Source organism: Siphateles boraxobius, unplaced genomic scaffold (assembly GCF_051911475.1).
Source record: "Siphateles boraxobius isolate OS27281-9 unplaced genomic scaffold, OSU_SipBor_1 7, whole genome shotgun sequence".
Taxonomy (NCBI): Eukaryota; Metazoa; Chordata; class Actinopteri; order Cypriniformes; family Leuciscidae; genus Siphateles; species Siphateles boraxobius.
The window spans coordinates 32,219,686-32,241,594 of record NW_027509197.1 but is presented as its reverse complement, the minus strand read 5'-3'; the positions used below and the strand labels follow the sequence as shown (position 1 = coordinate 32,241,594).

Genomic DNA, 21,909 nt, shown 5'->3' with positions numbered 1-21,909 from the left:
TGAAAAGTAAAACAAAACAGCATGAAACGAAGAACAAAACAGCATCAAAACAAAACAAAACCCTAAACAAAACAGCATGAAAAGACAGCTAAAACAAAACCCTTAAAAAGTGCTCATTATACTAATGCATACATGTGTGTTTTGTAATAATTTGCAGAAACATAGAGAATGACTTTATGTTCAACTTCTAGAACTCTGGGCTGCTTTCATGTTGAAAAATAAATGTTCTGAACCATGACTTGACTTTATAAAAAGTTCTGAAAAAGACTACCAAGTAGAACTCACCACCACATGGTCTTATTTATCAAACAAGGATCAAAGACCTTTAGGGGCTTACATATTCATTATTAAGTTCTTCAGATGGTGCTTTTTTGTTATGAGTCGAAGCAAAGCACCTCTTGCCTTTGTTGCACATGAAAGGATTAGAAAAGAAAACACCTTAAGTTTGGTTTTGGTGTAAACCAAAGAATCAAACCTATTCTTTGGGTTGATTTAACTAGACACAGGAGAACCACTGTTCTGAGTTTTCACTATTCAAAGAGTAACCCATGTCTTTAGATCATGACAGAATAATGACAAGCTTAGAAGAGGAGGAGCTTTTAAAGCTAACCTTGCATTCCTGCACATGTTCAGGTGTTGCTGTGTAAACAGCAGACATGCTAAACCAGCGTTCAGAATGGCTAATGGCCACATCAATACAAGACTGCATTTTTCTGAGACATGTTGGGCTTGTGAAAATCACTTTAAGGAAACCAGAATATTGGACTGTTGCTTTTCTGACAGCAGGCAATACATTATAATGCCAGAATCCAGATGTATGTCGCGATAACATACAGAAGACCCTGAGGCCATGTGCGTCTGCTCTTGTGCATGAATACAACAGCCCTGATATTTGACACTACCGACTATCATAAAGACTTTCAATATTTTTACAACTGAAAAGTGCTTCCATTTTTGACAGCATCATAATGACTTAGTCTAGGGAAGACAGAATAGGTTTAAAGTAAATGGATGCAACCGATATACTGATCCATAACGTATTGGGGGATTTAGCACTAGACTTGATTAATTTTTTTCGGGAATTGATTGGATGGAAATAAGTATGTTACATACCAAATTTTTTTTTAAATTAAATACAATTATTTAAAAATAATTAAAATATATAAAACATGTTTAAAATTAAAATATATATTTATATTAACAATTTAATTTGTTAACATAGATCTTACAGAGACACAATTATTCTCTTACTGAAAGTAAATCTTTTGTCAAAAAAATTTTTTGTCAGTTGGTTGATCTGATTTTGTACAAAACAACATCAGTATGTGATCAATGTTTTACTAGCCTGTTGTAATATGGTGAAGATCTTTAAGGGCCACCTTGTTAGAGTTAAATATTAGCGTTTTAAATAAAGTGTCTGTTTATCTTTTGATTCATACTAGGGTTCGTGACCTCTTCGAAACTAAATAGGTTGGTTAAAGCAAAGATAAACCTATTACAGGTGCTATTACCTTTCTGGGTGAATTTATTACTGAAAACACAAATATGATGTTAAACAACAAAGTCACCCATCAAAATATGACTAAAGGGCTCATGATAAACGCTGAAGTCCTTTCTCAAATTATAGCTGATGAGGGCATGTTTCATAAAGGGGCGGAGTCCACATGCTGACAGTATTCCAGGCATATCTAAATGACAAATGGTCTTATAAAACTGAAATATTATTGAAAACTGCTTAATTGTTTATATTGTTGCAAAATTTAAACTATATTCATCACCTTAAATAGCACTTGAAAGAGTCAAAGTTCATGAAACTGAACTGAAATTAAAAAATTTAACTCTCTCTTTCAAGCCCACATATACGATAGCCAACATAAACAATTAACTTCTAACTTGTTCTGCAAGTTTTAGCTTGATGTTAGATTAGTTTACATAAATTTGCCGTTTTAATCTAAGGCTGTCTCAGAATGCAATTCCTAATCAAGCATTTCAAATAAGATGTGAGCTGTAATCAGTTTATCCTAAAGCTATAAGAGCCTCTCACTAGTAGGCGTCCCTTCTTAATCCTGACAGAAAATGCTAAATCATCAGCATCATTCACTTGCACTTATCAAATGTCAGCAATCAAAACGCCACATGACTTAATTATGCTGCCAAATAAGCCTGTATTAAAGATTTGTTGACTTGTACCTTTTATTGGACACTAGACAGCATTAAAGCCCGTAATACAGCTCAGTGCAATTGAAAAACCTGCACAGCATCTTTTGCCAACGGAAAAAAGAAGTATGATCCAATGTGACATCAACACTGCCAATTTACCTCAGCAAACCCGTTTAACCTTGGAGGCACAATACAGGCACAGAGGACAAGATTCTCAGAAACACTTCCACATTTCTGACAGTCAAGTCATCTTGGCAATTGGAGGAATTGCCCTCTTAGTTGATCCATTACAGAATGAATTGAGCACACTGTCTATTGGCACTCAGAGGCTCTATTGTTGTGAAAAAGGTCCATGGAGGGCCTCTGACCCGATGAGAAATCTCACACAATCGCTTCCATTTTCCCAATGAAACCATTTTTTTCTAAATCTAATAGCTCCATCTACAAGCATCACTGGAGTCCAGACACTACATAACCCCATAAGGATGTGTGACACTATTGGAGAAAGCTTTCAGAACAGTCACGGGAGGATATGAGATGGGACCATACAGAAGATGAAAGTGTGTGCGCAGCAGTGAGAGGGAGAAACTTACTAAAAGTATAGTGACACTACTAACACAACTATTTGCAGTGGCTTGTAGCTTTAAACAAGCTACAATACTGTTCAAGTTTAGGGTCTGTAAGATTACCCCGCACAACCCCCCCCCCCCCCCCCCCCCCCCCTCCTTTACTTTGAAAGAAATTAATACTTTTAATTAGCAAGGATCCATTAAATTCAGCAAAAGTAAATCAATATATATTTGTATTTCCATTCATTAGAGAATCCTGACAAAACATGAATCACAGTTTCCACAAAGATATGAAGCAGTACAACTGTTTTCAACACTGACAATAAGAAGTGTTTCTTGAGCAGCAAATCAGCATATTATGATATCTGAAGGAAATGTTAAATCCCTCTGACACTAAAGACTGGAGTAATGATGCTGGAAATGCAGCTTTGACATGACAAAAATAAATTACACTTCAAAATATATTTAAATAGAAATAGTTTTTATCTGTGTTTTTGATCAAATAAATACAGTCTTGTTGAGCATAAGGGACTTCTTTCAAAATTATTTAAAAAATGTTTTACCAATCCCAAACTTTTTAGTGGTAGTGTACATCAAAGCAATACATATCTGTTCTTTGAGAAGTTCCATTCATTTTAGGGAATCAATTTACATGAATCAGTAAAAAAAAAATCTACACATTATTGTAAATCTCTGCAACTGCATTTTGTGCAAATTTCAATGTAATACTGTCATTATAATTTAGACTGTATTTGTGCCAGATAAACACACATTCTAAAAAGAAATTGCTCTGTTAAAGGGCTTCAATAGTTAACTAGCTTGTATAGTAGCTTGGGAGGTTAAAGTTTCAGTTTTTCCCCAGAACCGGTGCGCCCCAAGGGAATTCTGATGAGAAAAGCAAATTCCTTAAAATAACTGACTAATTAACAAAAACAAAAAAACAATCAATTGTAGTTAAAGGAAGACTAGACAGTAGTTACACATTAGCTTGCCCTTTGCACATGGCCACAGAGCCTCGCAAAAGCCAACAATGGCTAGACACTGTCACATTTAACAACCTATTACGTGACAATTACGCTTTCCAACACAAGCAGAACACCTGGAATTCACTTTTTAGTTTCCGATGAAATAAATGTTAAATCCTTCACATGTAGCTAACATGAGAACCATATAATTAGCATAACTAAATCAATGAACAACATGAGAAGTTTGCAGCACCACAGGGACCATCAAGGAAGCTTTACAGCTGCTGAGAAAGCATCTGTCATGCTGCGTGCATTATATAAAAAAAACATTAATATTATGTTTTGATCTTATCTGCCAATTAGCCCTGAATGTCTGCCTAATCTAATTTCATTTAGATGTTTCCATTATTTAAGATGAATTTAATTAGGGTTGATGACTAGATTATTTAAACATACACACGCAAACAAGACCCTGTTTACACCTAGTATTAAGTTGCTAACATAGGAAGACCAATAAACTGATTACAGCTCACATAGTCTTAGTTATCAAAACATTTCTACGTTAATTCCCAGGGGGGAAAAAATAGTCACAATATATGGGGTATGTTGCACAACGAAGCCTGCCATTAAAAAGTATAGGGCATATTATAATAGGCTTTGTAGCAAAATTTGAAACAAAATGTAGGCTAATTGCAACCATTTTCAACATTGATAATAATCGGTAACCTTTCATATCAACATTTAACGTTAGCATTTGCCAGCTGAAAATTCAGTTTTGTATTACAGAAATAAATTACATTTGACAATATATTCAAATAATTAAAAAATACTGCAATATAGTGAAATTGAAAATAACTTTAATACTGTACATGCTGCTTTGGTGGTCATAAATGATTTCTTTCAAAAATATTAAGAACATCTTACAAACCCCAAACTATTGTTTTGGCCACTAAATTTACAGTTGCCCCGAAAAAATTTGACAGCTTTGTGACCTTAACAGAATTTCTTCCGCTGTGTCACTTCAGAATGACTTGGATGGGCTCCTAAAACATGATGTCTACTCAAAGATGTCCATATAACAAGCTGTCTGAAAGATAAAGTCTTTTTTAGACACTCTTTTAAGATAAAGGCCATTTGGCCCCAGCAAATACAGCTTACAGTGCACTAAAAATACTGTACTTGAACAGTACTTGAAATGCAAGCTATAGCTTGAGTCTTGTTGAGTCTTGAGAGACTCAACTGTTTTTTTAAATCATTGTCCGAAGCTATTCATCATGACTCTATTTGCTCATTGTGTATTTATATATGTTAATTTGCTTCACATGACAGTTTATTCTGTAACCGTGGTTCTAGATGTTTATCACAAAACCACACAAATACCAACTGAATGCTCTCAGGATTTACTTGGCAGAGGATTGCAATCATAAATTCAGCCTGAACATGTGGTCTAGCAATTCTGTTTTAAGTCACTCCTGCCAAAAATGTAACCTGAAAGCTGCATTTACTGCGTCTCAGCACAAAGACATACTTATTAGAATACAGATGTTCTATCCTCCAGCCACAGAGACATGAACATTTATCTGTCCTTCACCATTAAGAACAAACTCTGGAATGAGGGGGGAAAGTCATATGAACGGCATTCCCTGTCAAAAACAACTCAAGATCAAAGTGTTTGCTTCCCAGCCATTTATTCAATAAAAAGAGCTCATGTTTCAATAAGAAAAACACATAGTTCCAGGCAAAGTAAATCAGAGTCCTTTTTGAACATCTTTATTTAATAAAACCAAATTAACTTACAACCAGAATAGCTCATAGCATTTTCAACATGCCTACGAACAGCACCAAAAATTATTCTGCTTAACTTGCATTGCTATTTATTAATAAATCAGAGTAAAAGGGACTTTCCACTGCCTTAGCATGCATGATGGATGAATGGAATACATCCAGCTTATTGGTGATGTATGTATAGGTTAACAATTTGACCACTAACTGCATACTCGGATAAGGACTTGACAAATAACAGTACTAAGATACCCCACTTAAATGTAGGGTAAGAAAGAATGTGGGGTATTTTTATGTTAAATTGTTTGACAACCTCGTAGGGATTTATTCTTTTAAGTTTACCAAGTCTGACCACATATCCTATGAAACTATAACTATCTACATTACAATGCAAGTTTAAATCATACCTCTCACTACCAATAATTCCTCCAACTGCTAAAATAAAGTTAAGCTACACTAAATGATCTTAAGCAGATCCCTATTTATTATCATTGGAAAATTAAATGTACTCAACAGATGTGTGTACTGTTGATACTGGATGAATTCAGTGCTTCACAGGTTGGTTAAGAGTCATGATTCCCACACCTTCTGACCAATAAACTTACAGGACATTTCCAACCATTCTCGATTTAATTTCACTCAACAGATTTTTAAGCTAAGGCAAAAATTTAAGCTAGGGATGCTCCCATCGATCGTCCTCAGATCGGTATCAGACGATAATCACATTCTATGACTCAGTCTGTAGTCATTAAGGGTATGCTACACGACAATGATGTACTAAAAACTGAAGAAAAAAAATTCCTTCACATTTTTTGCATACAGGTGACCGCCTATTCACACGGATCTTTGAAAAATGACTATGAATTATGTATTCCAGGTCATTATTTGGAAACACAAATGGGGTTTTTCCACTGCATGGTACGGTACGGTTCGGTTCGGTACGGCACGGTTTGGCGCTTTTCCACTGCATGGTACGGTACGGCTCGGCTCGGCACGGATCACTTGTGGCGCTTTTCCACTGCATGGTAAGGTATGGTACGGCTCGCTTCGGCTTGCTTTAAATGGTACCCCCTCTGTTGAGGTTCCAAGTGTACCGTACCGATACTAAAATGTGACGTGGAAGCACTGTAGATCACTATTGGTCAGATAGACAGAATCGTCTACCAGCGTCATTGTATTTGCGAGACATCAAACCCGTTAGATTTAAATAGCCAGTATCAGCCACCGCTGCAGCACCTGTTTTAAAACTAATTGACTTGCTTGAAGAAAAAAAACTTCCAAAAAAGAAATGGCTGAATCGTGGTCAGTGGACGAGAAGTGCAGACGTTCCTCTTGTTTGTTGCCGAGGAGCGGATAAACTATAATGATCAGTCATAATCCAACCCACTTTGAAGCGGTACTAACTGCAGTGGAAAAGCAACCGAGCTAAAGTGAACTGAGCCGTGTCGCGCCGAGCTGAGTCGTACCACGCAGTGGAAAAGCGAAGCGAGCCGAACCGTGCCGCGCCGAGCCGAAACCCTACTGAGCCGTACCATGCAGTGGAAAAGCGCCATAAGTGCATATAGACACACTACGTGCATATAGACTGAACATGTAATATGTCACAGTTTTCATAAATTTGTGTTTTTGTAGTTTACACGGAGACGATTACAGTATTGTTTTCAAAAACTTGTACTTTGAAACCCATTTTTAAAAAAACACCATTGTCGTGTAAATGAACAGCCAAAACACATAAAAAGTTTTAGGTTTTTAGTTCAAAATGGTGTTGTCTAAACGGACCACATTTGGGCGATCCCATGAACCGATCGCAATTTGACAATGTAAAACCGTAAAAAGTTGCCACCGACGCACACGAGGCTTTCACGACAAGTTCTGCTTTGTAACGTTGCGAAGCATTAGCAAACCATAAAATCACACATCTTTATTTATAGAAGGTTGTCTCAATTCAAACGAGCCCACACACAACATAACATGATGTATAGATCTTGAGAAAATCTTTGTGGAGTGACATGACACGATGCTTGGCTAAAGCTACTATCGCATGGCGATCGTGACAGTGTTTACCAACGTCACTTGAAAGTTCAACCAATGGAAACTGGATCACGGGTATGATGGGTAGGGACGATATGTAGAATCAAATCAAATGGACACTGTTTTACAGCTGGAGCGTGCTTAGACTGGATCGATCGCTCAGATTGACAGATATTGATTTACAGTGCGCCTTGGAATAGGAGCGCACAGCTGAAACCGCTATGGAACATCATCACTCACAGGCCAGGATCTTATTTCTTGTTAATTATTCTATGTATAAATATTTGTATGCTTTGTGGCGCTTACACATGCAAGTAGTTCTTTTGTTCAGTAAAAGTTAGCCCAGATGCAGTCGACATGATTGTTAACAAGGGCAAACTTGATTTTATGACCTTTCATACATACTTTCTAATTGTCATCATGTCAAGCATGAATAATAAAATAACTCAATAAATCACATCACTTTTTCTGGGGGTTTTCCAGCACTGTTGTAACATATGAACCTCCAAACATGTTCAAAATAATTGTTCTTAGTACCAAAAACGTATCAAATGAGACGAGGTACTTGATGATACCTTGTTTTTTATAGGCCATAATAAGCAATTACTTTTAAGTATGCCACTTAAAATCACGTGAAATAGTTAAATATGCCTACAGGGTTTAAGGGGTTAACAGTGACAGTCAACAGAGAGCTTACATATCACTTTTATAAAGCTGGAATGAATGATCAGGATCGGGCGAACATGATGACAAGAAATTGGTAGTAGGTTTCAGCTGCTAAAATCCTGACCCTTATTTTTAGCCAATAAAATATTTTAGAGCTAACAAAAAGAAGAAAACAAATTCTGAAAACCACAACAATTCAAGACCATGGGAACTGAGAGTCGCATGTGTATTGAAATACAAACACATAAACATGCAAAGACTTGATTTAATAGTGCCATGCAGTCATCCTTCACACTTCCATGCAGTTTTGACAATCGTGCAAAGTGGATTCATTAAAACATCTCCCCAGAGACTTTAAGCACTTACAACTGGTGAGGACTGGTGAGGACCACACAACACTTACAGACAAACAAAAACCCTCACCAAGACTGGTGGATGACAAACAGACAGACGGGTGGCACTGGTTCAAAATGCATCTTTCTTTTTTTGAGAGAGATGGCATTCTAACCGTCCGTTACCTTTCTGGTTACTAACTGACAAGCACCGATACCCATCATGCTTCTCTTCAGGCAAAGTTTGGCACTCCACGGGGAGGCGGCCCTCATCCAGGAGCGTCCAGCAACTGTCACGCAGGACCTCGCAGAAACTGCGACAGGGCAGTGAGGGAGGCAGTCCAGGCGTGCCGCACCGCGGTGTCAACAGCAGGCAGAAAAACCATTCCAAACTATGATGGCAGTTTGACCGCAAAAGCCATGCCCATTGGGTTAAAACCACCTGAACTTCCTCTACGCTGCTTTGATTTAGAAAATTGGGTACCATGAAACTATCCACTCTCGTTCTGGCGCAAAATGGCAAATCAGGACCGACCGGCAAGCAGCTAGAGGATTCCACAAACGGCATTTTAGCTACAAAATACTCACTTTCAATGGTTAGTAGATTATCTGAGACAGAGTATTCGGAGGAATTCAATGTCGAGTTATCATAATCATCATGCTCAGTAGAATTATGCCCATTTAAATTATATGTGCTAACATTTTTAAAAAGAATACTTTCATTAAACTGACTGTGTGCTAGGTCACCGATGCTCTGAAGTCTATCCATTTGGTCCACTTTGGTCTCCAGCTTGAGGTTTCCCAAATGCAAACTAGCATTTTCACTAGAAATACTCGAAACGTTGGTTGACGTAACATAGGCATCCTGTCTTTCAAATTGAGAAGATCCAGATCCGGATCCAGAAGCAAATTCAGACCCATTTACAGACTCAGACTCAACCCCCAACCCGGACCTGGATATGAACTCTGATTCCCCCTCAAAATGACCTCCATTGTAACTGACCTCTTTTTCCACCTCAGTTACGGAAGCACTTGTACCTGCTGTCCTGGTTGATTCTGTCCTGGGTCGGGATGTGGGCCTTATGGTTGTCAGGTAGGCCGGTGTCTGCGTGCCCTTCGTATTCGAGTTATCTTTCCAGAACCAGCCATGTGTGTGGCGTATGTTCAAGCACACCACAATAAAGAGGCACAGCCAAAACCTCAACTCGGACATCACGTTCACTTCCAGTCAATTCAGCAATTCAAACAGGATCCAGACATGCCCTCTACAGTAATCCACACCACACACACAGAGACTCGTCCCTGGCTCCCCGTAAAGTCACCACAATCAGCCCACAAGCCAAGCAGGAAAAGTTTAGAGGAGGAGTAACATATTTAAAAGAGAGCAGGGGGCTGCTTTGTCATTGGCCGAGCTTGGGACCTTTTCCTCCCCCGTAGCTCCATCTCCCCTTTGTCCTTGTGAAAGAGTGTCTCTGATGATAGATATTCTTACCAAAAATGCCTGGAAGGCATGCTTTTGTATACGCCGGTGCTTCTAAATGCCCTCGCTGATGGAATTTAGAGTTGTTTCAACTTTTACAGCCTTTGTAGGGACACAAAAATTCCACAAACCCACAGTTACACAGAAACTAGCTTAAATGAAAAAAGCTTGGCCCCACATGCCAATATTGGGTCTGTCTGGTATGGGTTAAAACACCTCTTAGATACAGACATTTATGCTTTAAATGTTTTGTTTTTTTTGTCATTTGCCAAAGCTCTGTTTTTTTTATTATAAAAAATAATAATTCATTTTCTGAAGGGGATACTAGTGCTTGCAAAGCATGAAAAAAATAGATATTTAGGTACCTTATGAAATGTTGCATCAGGGACACTTCACAGCGAGTTATCCAAAGCAACATAACAGTACTGTTGAAAATGTTGAGGTAATAATTAGTTCATAAAGCATGCATTAAATTGATCAAAAAAGACAGTGAAGTAACTTTTACAAAAAAAGAAAAAGTTTTAAATAAATGCTGTTCTTGTGAACTTTCTATTCAGAATGCCTGAGGAATATCAATATGCAATCACTCCATTAAATATAGTTAATAAATGCTATAAAGACCAACCCATATTACCAAGTTAGAACACCTGTTTCATTCAACTTTTTATCCTTCTTGATACAAACTGTATTCCATGTTTAGGAGAGATGTCATAAATAATGTCATAACTATGTCAATGAAGTTCACACAGAAGTCAATTCAACATTCCAGCTTTGAGCTGGAACAAGATGTCTAAAAATTTGCTCACCTCCCTTAAACCGACCCCCAATATAAATCTTGTTCTCTGGTTTAAACTTACAATGAGCTTTGACAGAGGCGACCACATGTTCTGTGCCTCAGTTACAGAGTTATCTTGTGCACTTGTTCAGACAAGCCTACGAGAGCTGGTGACAGAGACCCTCCACATGCTAACTGACACTGTATAAGCACTGTCAAACTACAAACATTTCTCCTGAAGAAACTTACAAATACGAACACATGCATCAATGGACATTGTGCCTCTCTCAGTATTCTCAGTATACTGTAAAAAAATATATATATTTTGAAGTTAAAAATAAGACATTTACTGGATTACGTTTCACAAGAAAATACTATTTCTGTCTTATACTTTTAAAATTTCATGTTTAATTCAACATGTTAAATTTCAGAATTAATTACAGAGTGTAAACTGTGTCTACGCCATTTTTCAGTATATAAGGTATGTCAATATACCATTGCAGATTCACATAATGCTATATTCCAAATAGTCTCCAAATCCCTGAAAATGTTTATCCCCATAAAGTCACTATTACTATAGCATGAAGAAATCAGAACACAGCAACTTTTAAAATGACTATATGTTTTTATAATGGCAGGAGACACAACTATAAAAAAAATGAAGTGCACATTGTCAAAAAAATTCAGTCAGAAACAAATGGACTACAATTTAGCCGCGTTTTCACTGCAGGTAGTAATTTTTCAAAGTTCAGGAACTTTCGGGGGTTGGACTTGGGCGCTGATTGGTTGAGTTCATGCAGCATTTTGAGTTCCTAGGACGAATTGTTCCAGGTTTATTTTGGTGGAAACGCAGTTTATGACTAAATACTGACAAAATTTAAAAGACAATTAACTATTAATACAAATTTTAATTTGTAAAAAAAAATACAAATAAAACCCAATACTGTTCATTTATTTGTCTGGCTTTTAATTTAAAGCAATCCACTGAAAAATAATGATTTAATCATTTTTTACAATACAAAGCTAATGTTAGTATTGTGAAGTACTTTGGTCAAAAGTTGAGAAAAGTAAATAAAATAAAATAAACTCAAAAAGTCTAAAATCTTAATGAATACAGTTTCACTCTTTGACAGTGCAGACACCTCAGAATAACAGTATAAGCCAAAAGATACAATGAAGCCTTGTGTTGTGTTTTTTTTTTTTTTCTTATCCTCAGAGCTGAATTTATAAGATGAGTCTAGGATGCATAAGCACTCTTTGGGGATTTGATGTGAACTAGGGGGATTTGGTTCAAAGAAAAATCTAGAGTTCTCTTCTTAAACAGTGAAAGGACACAATGAGGCATGCAGATATTTCAGAAACCTACAACGTCTGCCAAACCCCTTGAGGCACAATAGAGAAGTCAAACCCTCAGAACAATTCATCAAGAGGCACAGAAGAAATCACTGGGGCAGCCCACAGTGAGTGTGGGAATGACTTTAACAAATGCTGAGCAGAAGTAGACAGTCCTCAAGAACACAGCGAATCAAGCAATAACTCAGCATAGCATTTAGATTTCAAGTGGACTCTGCTGGAAGAATTCTCATTGGTTCTGTGGAAAAACCTAGTGAGCAGCCTTGTTCTAATGGCCAAAAGAAGGTATTATGCTGCTTACCTTTTGGAAAAGGTCACATTGAAAATTGTGCCCACAATTTCTTAAAATGCTGTCTATAAGCAACTTGGTTTTAGAGCAGAGCCCATTTGTTAACAAAGATTGGAGGAGAAAATCCTCCCAAAATAAATCGAAATGAAGTAGGCTAACCAAAAAAATATATAAAAATATATTATAGAATTCTGCCAATTCCTACGTGCAAGAAATGCATAGAGTAAAGTTTAGATTAGACTCCTGTTTTCACTGCAGGTTAAAGGAAGTATGACTGACTTCATTCTTTTTTCTTCTCATTACACAGGAAGTCAAGGTTAATGAACTGCAAACACAGCTTTTTACCCACAAGGACACTGAAACACGAGCAGCCATGAGAACATGACATCGACACATGCTTCTTATTACCTCGAGCCAAAATGTCACATACATCAACGAAGCAACTAAGAATTCAATAACTGGCTGAAGTCCTGCTGTTAGCTTTTACATAAGGGTTAATGCTAAACCTCATGATTCGGGTCATCCATGGGTGGGAATCTTAATTTACAATTCTCCATGGTGACTCCCTCGCAGTCGTGACCTTTCTCGGCACACATTCAGGGCCAACGTGTTCTCTGCCATCAGCTAAAAGGATTTGTTTGGTGGATGAAAGCTGCACTCATCAGGATGTGATTTAACATGAATTTTAAAATATAAGGCAGCTTTTACTCCTTGCCTTTACAGAACAAAAATGCTTGTGATGTTTTTCTTTTGGGGAGTCCCTCATTCCTTTATGACTGAACTGGGATATTCTTGTGCCAACGGACCCTAATGTTTTGGAAAGTTTGGCATCTGAGCTTTCTTTTGAGTAAAACTTATATTAATCATACAACAATAACACCAAAATAGGTGTCACATGTTAGTCTGAAAAGTTTGAGGTGCTCAGGATATGGGATGTGCTGCCAGAAAAAAAAAACATCCACACTGGTATGTTTTCAGTCACACTCCTCTGCAAACTCCCATGAGGAAACTGAGCTTTCCTGAGATTTCCTGCCTCTCACTGATGAGAAAAGTGTCTTGGACATGTAATGTCCTTGGGTCTGTTTGAATAAAAAGATTGTTGTTTTCATTAATCCCTTATTTTTTGGATGGTGTTCATCAAATCTACATGGCCTCATATGTATCTTCAACTAAATGACCAAATTAATGCAATAATTGAAATAGATGAAAACTTTACAGTGTACACTGCTGTTTAAAAGTTTGGAATCAGTCAGATTTTTAAAAGAAATTACTGCTTTTATTAAGCAAAGAAGTATTCAATTGAAGACATTTATAATGTTACAAAGATTTCCATTTCAAAATAAATGCTGTTCTTTTAAAAATTCCTATTCAACAACTAATCCTGAAAAAATATATCAAGTTTTCCACAAAAATATAGATAGATAGATAGATAGATAGATAGATAGATAGATAGATAGATAGATAGATAGATAGATAGATAGATAGATAGATAGATAGATAGATAGATAGATAGATAGATAGACAAGATAGACAGTCACCTTTTGAGTTCGAAGGCATTCAGTATATAAAATGACATAAGGTCGAAAAATATAGGGTTTGGACTGCATTGAGGTGAGTAGGAAAACATTTGTAAGATAAATGAAAGGATCTTGTGAATTTGAACAAAGCTTTCTATATTTACAGGTGACAGGGAACTTGTTGAGTGCATGTAATTAAGTTGAGCATAGGGATAATAACAGCATCTCATCCTGTTTCCGCTTTCCACAGGCTTTCTTTTTAAATGCAGAGAGTCTGAACCTCTTACCCAAGCTGACATGCCAAAAGCAGAAGTTATGAGATGTACAAACAAGGTGTCCTTGATCCATAATAACGCAGTAACAGATGTGACACAGGTTTACAGCATCAGCAAGAGCAGACAGAACAACAAAACTTGATTAAATATATTCTTTGGGTTTTTCCCACTGAGATTTGTCATTACATAGTCAAACAGCATTGAAGCAGACATTCATACAGGCTTTTTGAGGTCAATTTAAAGCAGTTAAAAATTCTGAACGGTTTGCTCTAAAATGTTTCACCAAAAAAAATATAACGGAGGAAGGTCCATGGTCACACAGTCACCCTCCCACCTGAATATAATGTTTACATTCTTTTAGAGGGACTTAAAGTAAACTCTCTCAAAATGATTTGTTTTAGTGTGTGTTATTGATAAGGAACAACAGAATGTTTTACAGCAAAAAACCATAGCATAATATTATTTGCCATTACTGTGATTTAAAAGAAGCTTTGCAATGTTGAGCAGTACACAGAGGCAAAAAATAGATCCATTATAGATGGATCACCTACTTAATAAAGGAAAAGACAGGTTTAGATCAGATTAAGATGAACGACAAATTACAGATTAGATTAGTCATTTTAACACCAGCCAAAGGGGAAAACCTAGTTATCACATGCTGTAATTTAGAGTAACCGCGCTCTTTCTCCCATCATTTCACTCTTAGACTTCGTCCAAGTGGCTTAGAAACCAAACTGAGCACATGTGACCCACTTTAACCTCTAATTGCAAGGTCAGTCCTAAATGGACACCATATTGGACCACTTACAGGAGAATTTAAAAAGGGTCACATCACCTTCCAGTCAAACATTTCATCATATGCCACTTCATAAACCCTACATACGTTCAGACACAAGGTTGCAAAACTATAAAACCTGCAAATGTTCAGATACACAAGCTTGCAAATCTATTCCAGACAAAATAATCAAACCGATAAATATTTCTCCTTTTGTGTCATTCAAATGACATAGGCATGCCTAGTCTAAAGCCCGGGACACACCAAGCTGACGTCAAAGAGCTAGCGGCGACGAAAACTGACTGTGTTGTTGCCTCTCGTCGGCTGCTTCTCTGCCAAAAACTGCACTTGAACACACTAAAAGGACTAAAGGTGACTGTGAGCTAGCACTTGCGTTCTGTGCCTGCATGTAAGGTAATATCTGTCTATATCAGCAGGTATCAGTAGTCTATTTTCGTCATTTAAAAAAGGAAACCCGAAACTAGGGATGCAAATATACAACCTGTAAACAAAGAAGCGTTTGCTTAGCATTTTGAACGTCAATCAATCAGGTAAGATGATGTAAAATTATAACAGCCTTCTGTCTGTACCGTCTTGACTTCTTTGCTCGCTTTCATCACTTTCGCTTTTTTTCTCTTCGTTCGCTAAGCTGAACAGCCAGTGTTCTCTCTATCACTGACGGCCTGATGCCGAATCAACTCGACGGCATTTGACTAGAGCCAGCGGTGCGGAACACACCGAAAAAAAATGAGCAGACCGATGGTCAAAAACAGCCCGACGGCTTGGTGTGTCCTGGCCTTAAAGCTTCAGAAAAGTGCTGCAGTCAGTAAGATAATTGAGCGTGTAATCAGACCCCTGCCAAAAAGCCAGAGGACACTCAATAACCCCTCTCGGTGTCCAGTGAACTTTCTATGCATTGTTGCTTCCTCTAATCTGTCCTCACCTTTCAGGTCCCCCATCAATACATTGTTTCAGAAAACTATACATCCGATATAACATTATACCATAGAACAAAATTAGTGAATCTGATATGGACTAATGCTGACAATAGCTGTAGACATTTCAACATAAGTCCTTTGTGAAGGAAAGTCAGTGGGACTCGACAGACCGAATTTAAACTATTTCTTCTATAGCTGCATTTGAATATGATTACATTAGTTAGTTAACCTTTATTTAACCAGGCAAGTCACTTAAGAACAAGTTCTTATATTCAACAACAGCCTGGCAGGAGTATTAAAATCTCCTGAAAGACATACAAACATACATACATTACAATACACATTTTCATTCATTTAAGAAAATCTTGAATTAAAGGAACCGTTCACCAATACAAGAAAATTCTACATTTTGTCACTCCAAAGCTATATGACTTTCTTTTTTCCTTGGAACACAAAATAAGTTATTTATCTTTTCTTATTCGTTTTAAGACATTTTAATGAATTTTCATCAATTATTAAATCACTTTAGCAGAATTTCAAGCTGTTTTTGTCCATTCAATGAAAAAAAATGCTGGCCATGGTGGTGTCAAGTCAAATGGGTTAAAAACAACATTATAGGGTCAGAATATTTTCATATCAGAAGTATGAAAACATTTTGGGGTGAACTATCCCAAACTAAACACACAAAGGAAGTGTAAATGGATATAGAAGTTGAAGCTACCCATCATCTAAATGCATAGAAAGATCTATGCTGACCTACAGTTTGAGGTCTCTAAGGAGCATATGGAAGATCCATATGATGTGTTTTTACAGCTAAAAGGGCTTGCAACCCCTGCACTGGTACTCCATAAACCAAGGTCACCCTGAAAAAACAAATCTACAGGACCCAATGATGGGAAAGGCAGTTTGCACAATAAAAACACCCTCAGCCTGAATCAACCACAAACTGAAACAAAAATGCACATACATAACACAACAAAATCTTGCTTTGTGTGCATGTACATAAGTGTAGGACCAATAAAGAAAAAAAAGAAAAAAAACAAAGGAGTACAGAAGGATACCCCATCTTAAACTTCAAAGACTCAGTAACAATGACATGGAATGCATGGCATGCCTTCATGACACCAGCAGGCTTTTGTCTGGACCTCTCTGGCTCTCTGTCAGCAAGCGAGCTGCAGGAGAGCATTTACATGCTAAACACTGCTTCCTCAGGGACAGAGCTTACTCAGGGGGCTGCTTCAAAAAGTAATGAGATTAGTTAAGGGGCATCTCCTGAGCGGAGGGTGGTCCTGGTTTCATTCTATCTCCAGTGGCTCCAAGAGCTTCACTGATAGTCTTCTAGTGAGTCATTGTATGTGTCATCTAGCTGTGTTCAATTGTATTGATTCCGCAATTGTATTGTTCCTAAAGGCACTTAAGGTTTTTTCAACATACTGGGCTTAATTTTCATAGAAACAAAAATATAAATAAAAGGCCCCAAACATTACTATGAAACTTAAGTCACACTTAATGTTTAATGTAATGTATGAATATTGCAAAATTAGAAACAAAATATGATATACAAATAATATAGTAAAGAAATAAATGAATAATAGGTGATTTGTGATTATATATATATATATATATATAGAGAGAGAGAGAGAGAGAGAGAGAGAGAGAGAGAGAGAGAGAGAGAGAGAGAGAGAGAGAGAGAGAGAGAGAGAGAGAGAGAGAGAGAGAGAAATATAGTATTAATGTTTGATATATACACTGCCGTTCAAAAGTTTGGGCATAGTAAGATTTTTTAATCTTTTTAAAAGAAGTCTCTTATTCATGACTCTAGTCTTTAGTGTCACATGATCCTAAATGATTCTAACATGCTGATTTGCTGCTCAATAAACATTTATTATTATTAGCAATGTTGAAAACAATGTTTTTTCAGCATTCTTTGATGATTAGAAAGTTCAAAAGAACAGCATTTATTTGAAATAGAATATTTTGTAACATTATAAATGTCTTTTTGTAACTGTCACTTTAGATGCACTTTTGCTGTATCAAATAATTTTTTTTTAAAAACAGATAAATGCTGTTTTTTTACTTTCTGAAACCCTGAAGAAAAAACAACTTTACACAACCATTTTCAACTTTAATGATAATAATAAATTTTTCTTGAGCAGCAAATCAGCATTTTAGAATGATTTCTGAAGGATCATGTGACACTGAATATACAGCCAACTTCCGTCTTTTGAAAATCATGCTTTTAAATGTGACTTAAGTGTCAAAAAACTTGTATGAATTTTAAGTAAAAAATAAAATATTTACCAACATTATTAATGTAAATGACAAACTTGAAAAAAAAAAATTAATTAAAAAATTGTATTTATGACTAACATTTCTCTCACTTTGTGTCTGGTCTTCACCCTTACAGTATCATAAAATGCTGCACAGGATTTGGAAGAGAACCAATGAATGTGTTCCACCAGTGGTTAAACTCATCCAACATAAATTTTCAATGCCACCTATACTTCCCTGGGCTGTGTTTTATGCTATTTTAACATCGTAAAACTTCCAATTCTATAGTACACTCCACTAAATCTGTCAGAAAACAACTGCTTGGAGAGCTGGGCAATTCCCTTAACTCTTCAGCGTTATCTACAGACTCGCTGAAACCAAATCCTTTCTGCTCCACCACGGGAAATAAAGCAGTAGAATTATAACACTGAACTCTAGGCCAGAAGTTCACGTAAAACCAAGCATCAAAGATTCCATAAATGAGAACAGATTTCCAATATAGATGCTAGAAGGTTTGCAGAATGAGGTCAGACTTAGGAGACTTAGAGGAGCATGTCTGGGCAGAAACAAGTGTTAGAGACAGTTGTTTCTCGGCTCTGAACGGCAAAGAAGTCTCCCATTGAAAAAATTGGACATGGAAGGAGTTAGTTAGGGTGGTTATCTGCAACGGAAAATATCTCTCAGGACCCTGTCAGGGACGTGTCATTGCCCAGCAGTGCAGATAAGAAGAGCCTCCTCTTGACAAGCATCTTTCAGACCTCATTCATGTACTGAACGCTGGGTAAACACATGCAACATAGACAACCTCATGAAGAGAGCAGCCCAGAGGGTCTTTATCCTGCTCAGACACGCTCTACAGTCGCTCTCATTCATGTCATCATATTATCCAAATGTAGCATTCCCGGGAGATTCTTCACAAAGTCCATACTAACAATGGATGGCAAATACAGCAGTCTACATCAAAACAGGCCAAATCTGGACTCCACATGTAGTTTTTGACTTACATAACAAGCAGATACAAAACAGAGCTTCATTACTAAAATGCCTGTGCAAACTATTGCTTGAAAATGTTCACATGGCTACATCTGGGCATATATATTTTATTGCTGCAAATAATAGGTTTAAAGATGTCTGAGAATGCTTTCCAAGTTCCCTAAGGACAAACTTCAGTGAGCATGACGCACTTTTAGCATGGGTGGCTCCCTCTGCTGTAAGATGAGAGGTTTACACAATGTAAGCTCTTGTATAATTGAGATCTCTTCATCAAAATGGAAAAAAACAGGCATTAAAATGATCACACAGATGTGAAGAGTATTGAATACATATGCTAATTAACTTTACAGTAAAGTTTAATTCGTTATCATTACTTATTGCATTAGGTATCATGAACGAACATTAAGCATTTTTAAAGCATTCATTCTATGTTAACGTTAATTTATAAACATAATGTTGTTCATTGTTCATTTAAGTTCATTCATAATAGACTGCTTCATGTACATTTTTTTATTTTCAGGTTAACAATTTACATACTGTAAATAAAAGTATTGTTCATAGATGCTCATATTATAACGAAGACAATACTCATATAATTAATCTTATATTGAATGTCTTGCATTAAAGGGAGAAATATCGGGACCTCTATACTATTTGGAAAAGAAAACATTAACCAAACAACTACCCAGCAAACACATAAAAAACATTCAGAGCATCTAAGCAATTGAAGAGCAAATATTTAGTATTGCGGCATGAATTTTGCAAGGATCACTCAAAATCTTTAATAAATGGTAACTATTACCTTTCTCCACTAGAGGGAACTACAAAGACTCCATGTATTATACAGCTGAAGTCTTAATAATAAAGCATGAGTGACATCTTTAAAATAAAATGAGAACGGTGAAACAAAATATGCTCTTAGGTTTAACATTAAAAACATTTGTTGCATATAAAGATCTGATACTATACACCTTTACTGTGAGGTGCGGGAAATCCTTTTGTTTGACATGGCTACGACCATATTACGCATTTACACCGTGACAATATGCACTTGTTACTTCACATACAAGGCAAGATAACGTCTTAGCATGTTTAATTACTGAGGCTATATTTTTATCTAATACTAATCAAGCCTGAGGAGAGATCGAGCGCGTGTAGCTAAAGCATAAAACACCCCCCAAACGCACCTGTTCAAACACGCATGCAGACACACACACACGCTCGGGCTGTTAATAAGACTTGTCAGCATCTGATGCTGTGCTCTCTGTTACACCGCGGTTCAAACAGTTCATTCACGAGGGACAGAACCGAGAAAAAAAGACAAAACAGAGGGGCGTCCCTCATCTGCTACTTTTAGTGAAGGACTGTTGACATTATTGCTTTTTATCTTGTGTATATCAACACACCCGGAACCCATGTAACATACGGTTACAATAATGTGCTGATTGCACATCACTTTACTGACTATATCAGGTTTGTTAGTCTCATTTTTTTTTTTTTTTTTTTTTTTTTTTTTTTTTTTTTTTTTTGCTCAGCTACTGTTCGGACGCTCTCGCTTACTGCTCCGCGCTTTGCTCTATCGCTTTTATATTTCTATATTTTATCTCCTTTTATCACCTAATTTTAACTTCAGCAAATCAGCACAGTGCTCAAACGTTTGGATTACTACAAAAAAAAAAGCAGAATTATTTTATTCAACCAGCCTCCCACTGAAAGCTTACATTCCGGGGAAGAGAAAACAAAACTGCCTACATTCATAAGGATAAGAAAATGCCTCCTCTGGAATCTACTTGCTGCTCCAACTGCCACAGACTTTTACAAAGGATTGCAATTCTTGAAACAAAGTTAATTGCGGGACCACCAAACCAGACGGAACACACAACAGAGCTTCGTCATGGACGTCCTCAGCATACAGCCGGTGAGTCCCATGAATCTAGTGCTTCTCGACAGGCCATACTGAGTGTAGAGAAACAAGCCGATCGTTTTACTAATCGATGGCACAAACAGGGTGCGAGACCCAAAGGCACTCGAGACATCAGATTGTCACGAGCATCACATATTACTGCAGTAGCATCCTCTACCCCAGATACGGCTCTGACAAGGACTGCAAACACTGGTCTCCTACCACCGCCTATACATCTTGAGAACAGATTTGAAGTATTAATGAATGAGGAATCCCCAAATTTGATGAATGTGATCACACACAGACAGAATCAGCCAGTAGCTAACACTGATGCTAACTGGGGCTCAAGGTCGAGCAGACAGCGGCACTCAGCTCACAGTGCAGCCGAGCCCAGGACTCTGATAGTGGGCGACTCCGTAATCAGAAACATTAATAGCAGGGATACAACAACGTGCTGCCTTCCACAAGCAACAACATCTGATGTAAACAGGGAACTTCAGAACATTCTGATGAAACATAAGACTGCAAATCGACTGATCATTCATGTGGGGAAGAATGATATTCATAAAGAGCAGTCGGAACTTCTTAAAAAGGATTTCAATGAACTTTTTGAAACACTTAAAAGACTGAAAGTTCAAACATTCATCAGTGGACCACTCCCAGCAAGAGGAACAAACAGGTTTTCACGGTTGCTTGGGCTTAATACATGGCTGCAAAAAACCTGCAATATAAAAGGAGTGAACTTTATTGACAACTTCAATCTTTTCTGGAGTCAGAGGCAACTGTTTCAACAGGATGGCCACCACCCAAACAAACTTGGTTCAAGAGTGCTAAA

The 21,909-nt window shown here is 37.2% G+C and overlaps 1 protein-coding gene across 20 annotated transcripts in view; it reads right to left on the bottom strand.

Annotated features, from left to right (window-relative positions):
- col18a1a (collagen type XVIII alpha 1 chain a) overlaps nucleotides 1-21,909 on the bottom strand; it is a 90,703-nt gene that overhangs the window by 35,801 nt on the left and 32,993 nt on the right. For 8 of the 20 annotated variants that reach the window (XM_077215937.1, XM_077215938.1, XM_077215939.1 and 5 more), the window contains exon 1: nucleotides 8,692-9,833. The exons of 7 other annotated variants lie outside the window; for them this stretch is intronic. In XM_077215937.1, the coding sequence (XP_077072052.1) occupies nucleotides 8,692-9,718 (1,027 nt within the window). In that variant the 5' untranslated portion in view covers nucleotides 9,719-9,833. Of the gene's footprint in view, nucleotides 1-8,691; nucleotides 9,849-21,909 lie in introns of those variants that run through there. 5 more of the 20 variants (XM_077215950.1, XM_077215951.1, XM_077215952.1 and 2 more) reach the window with 2 other exon arrangements.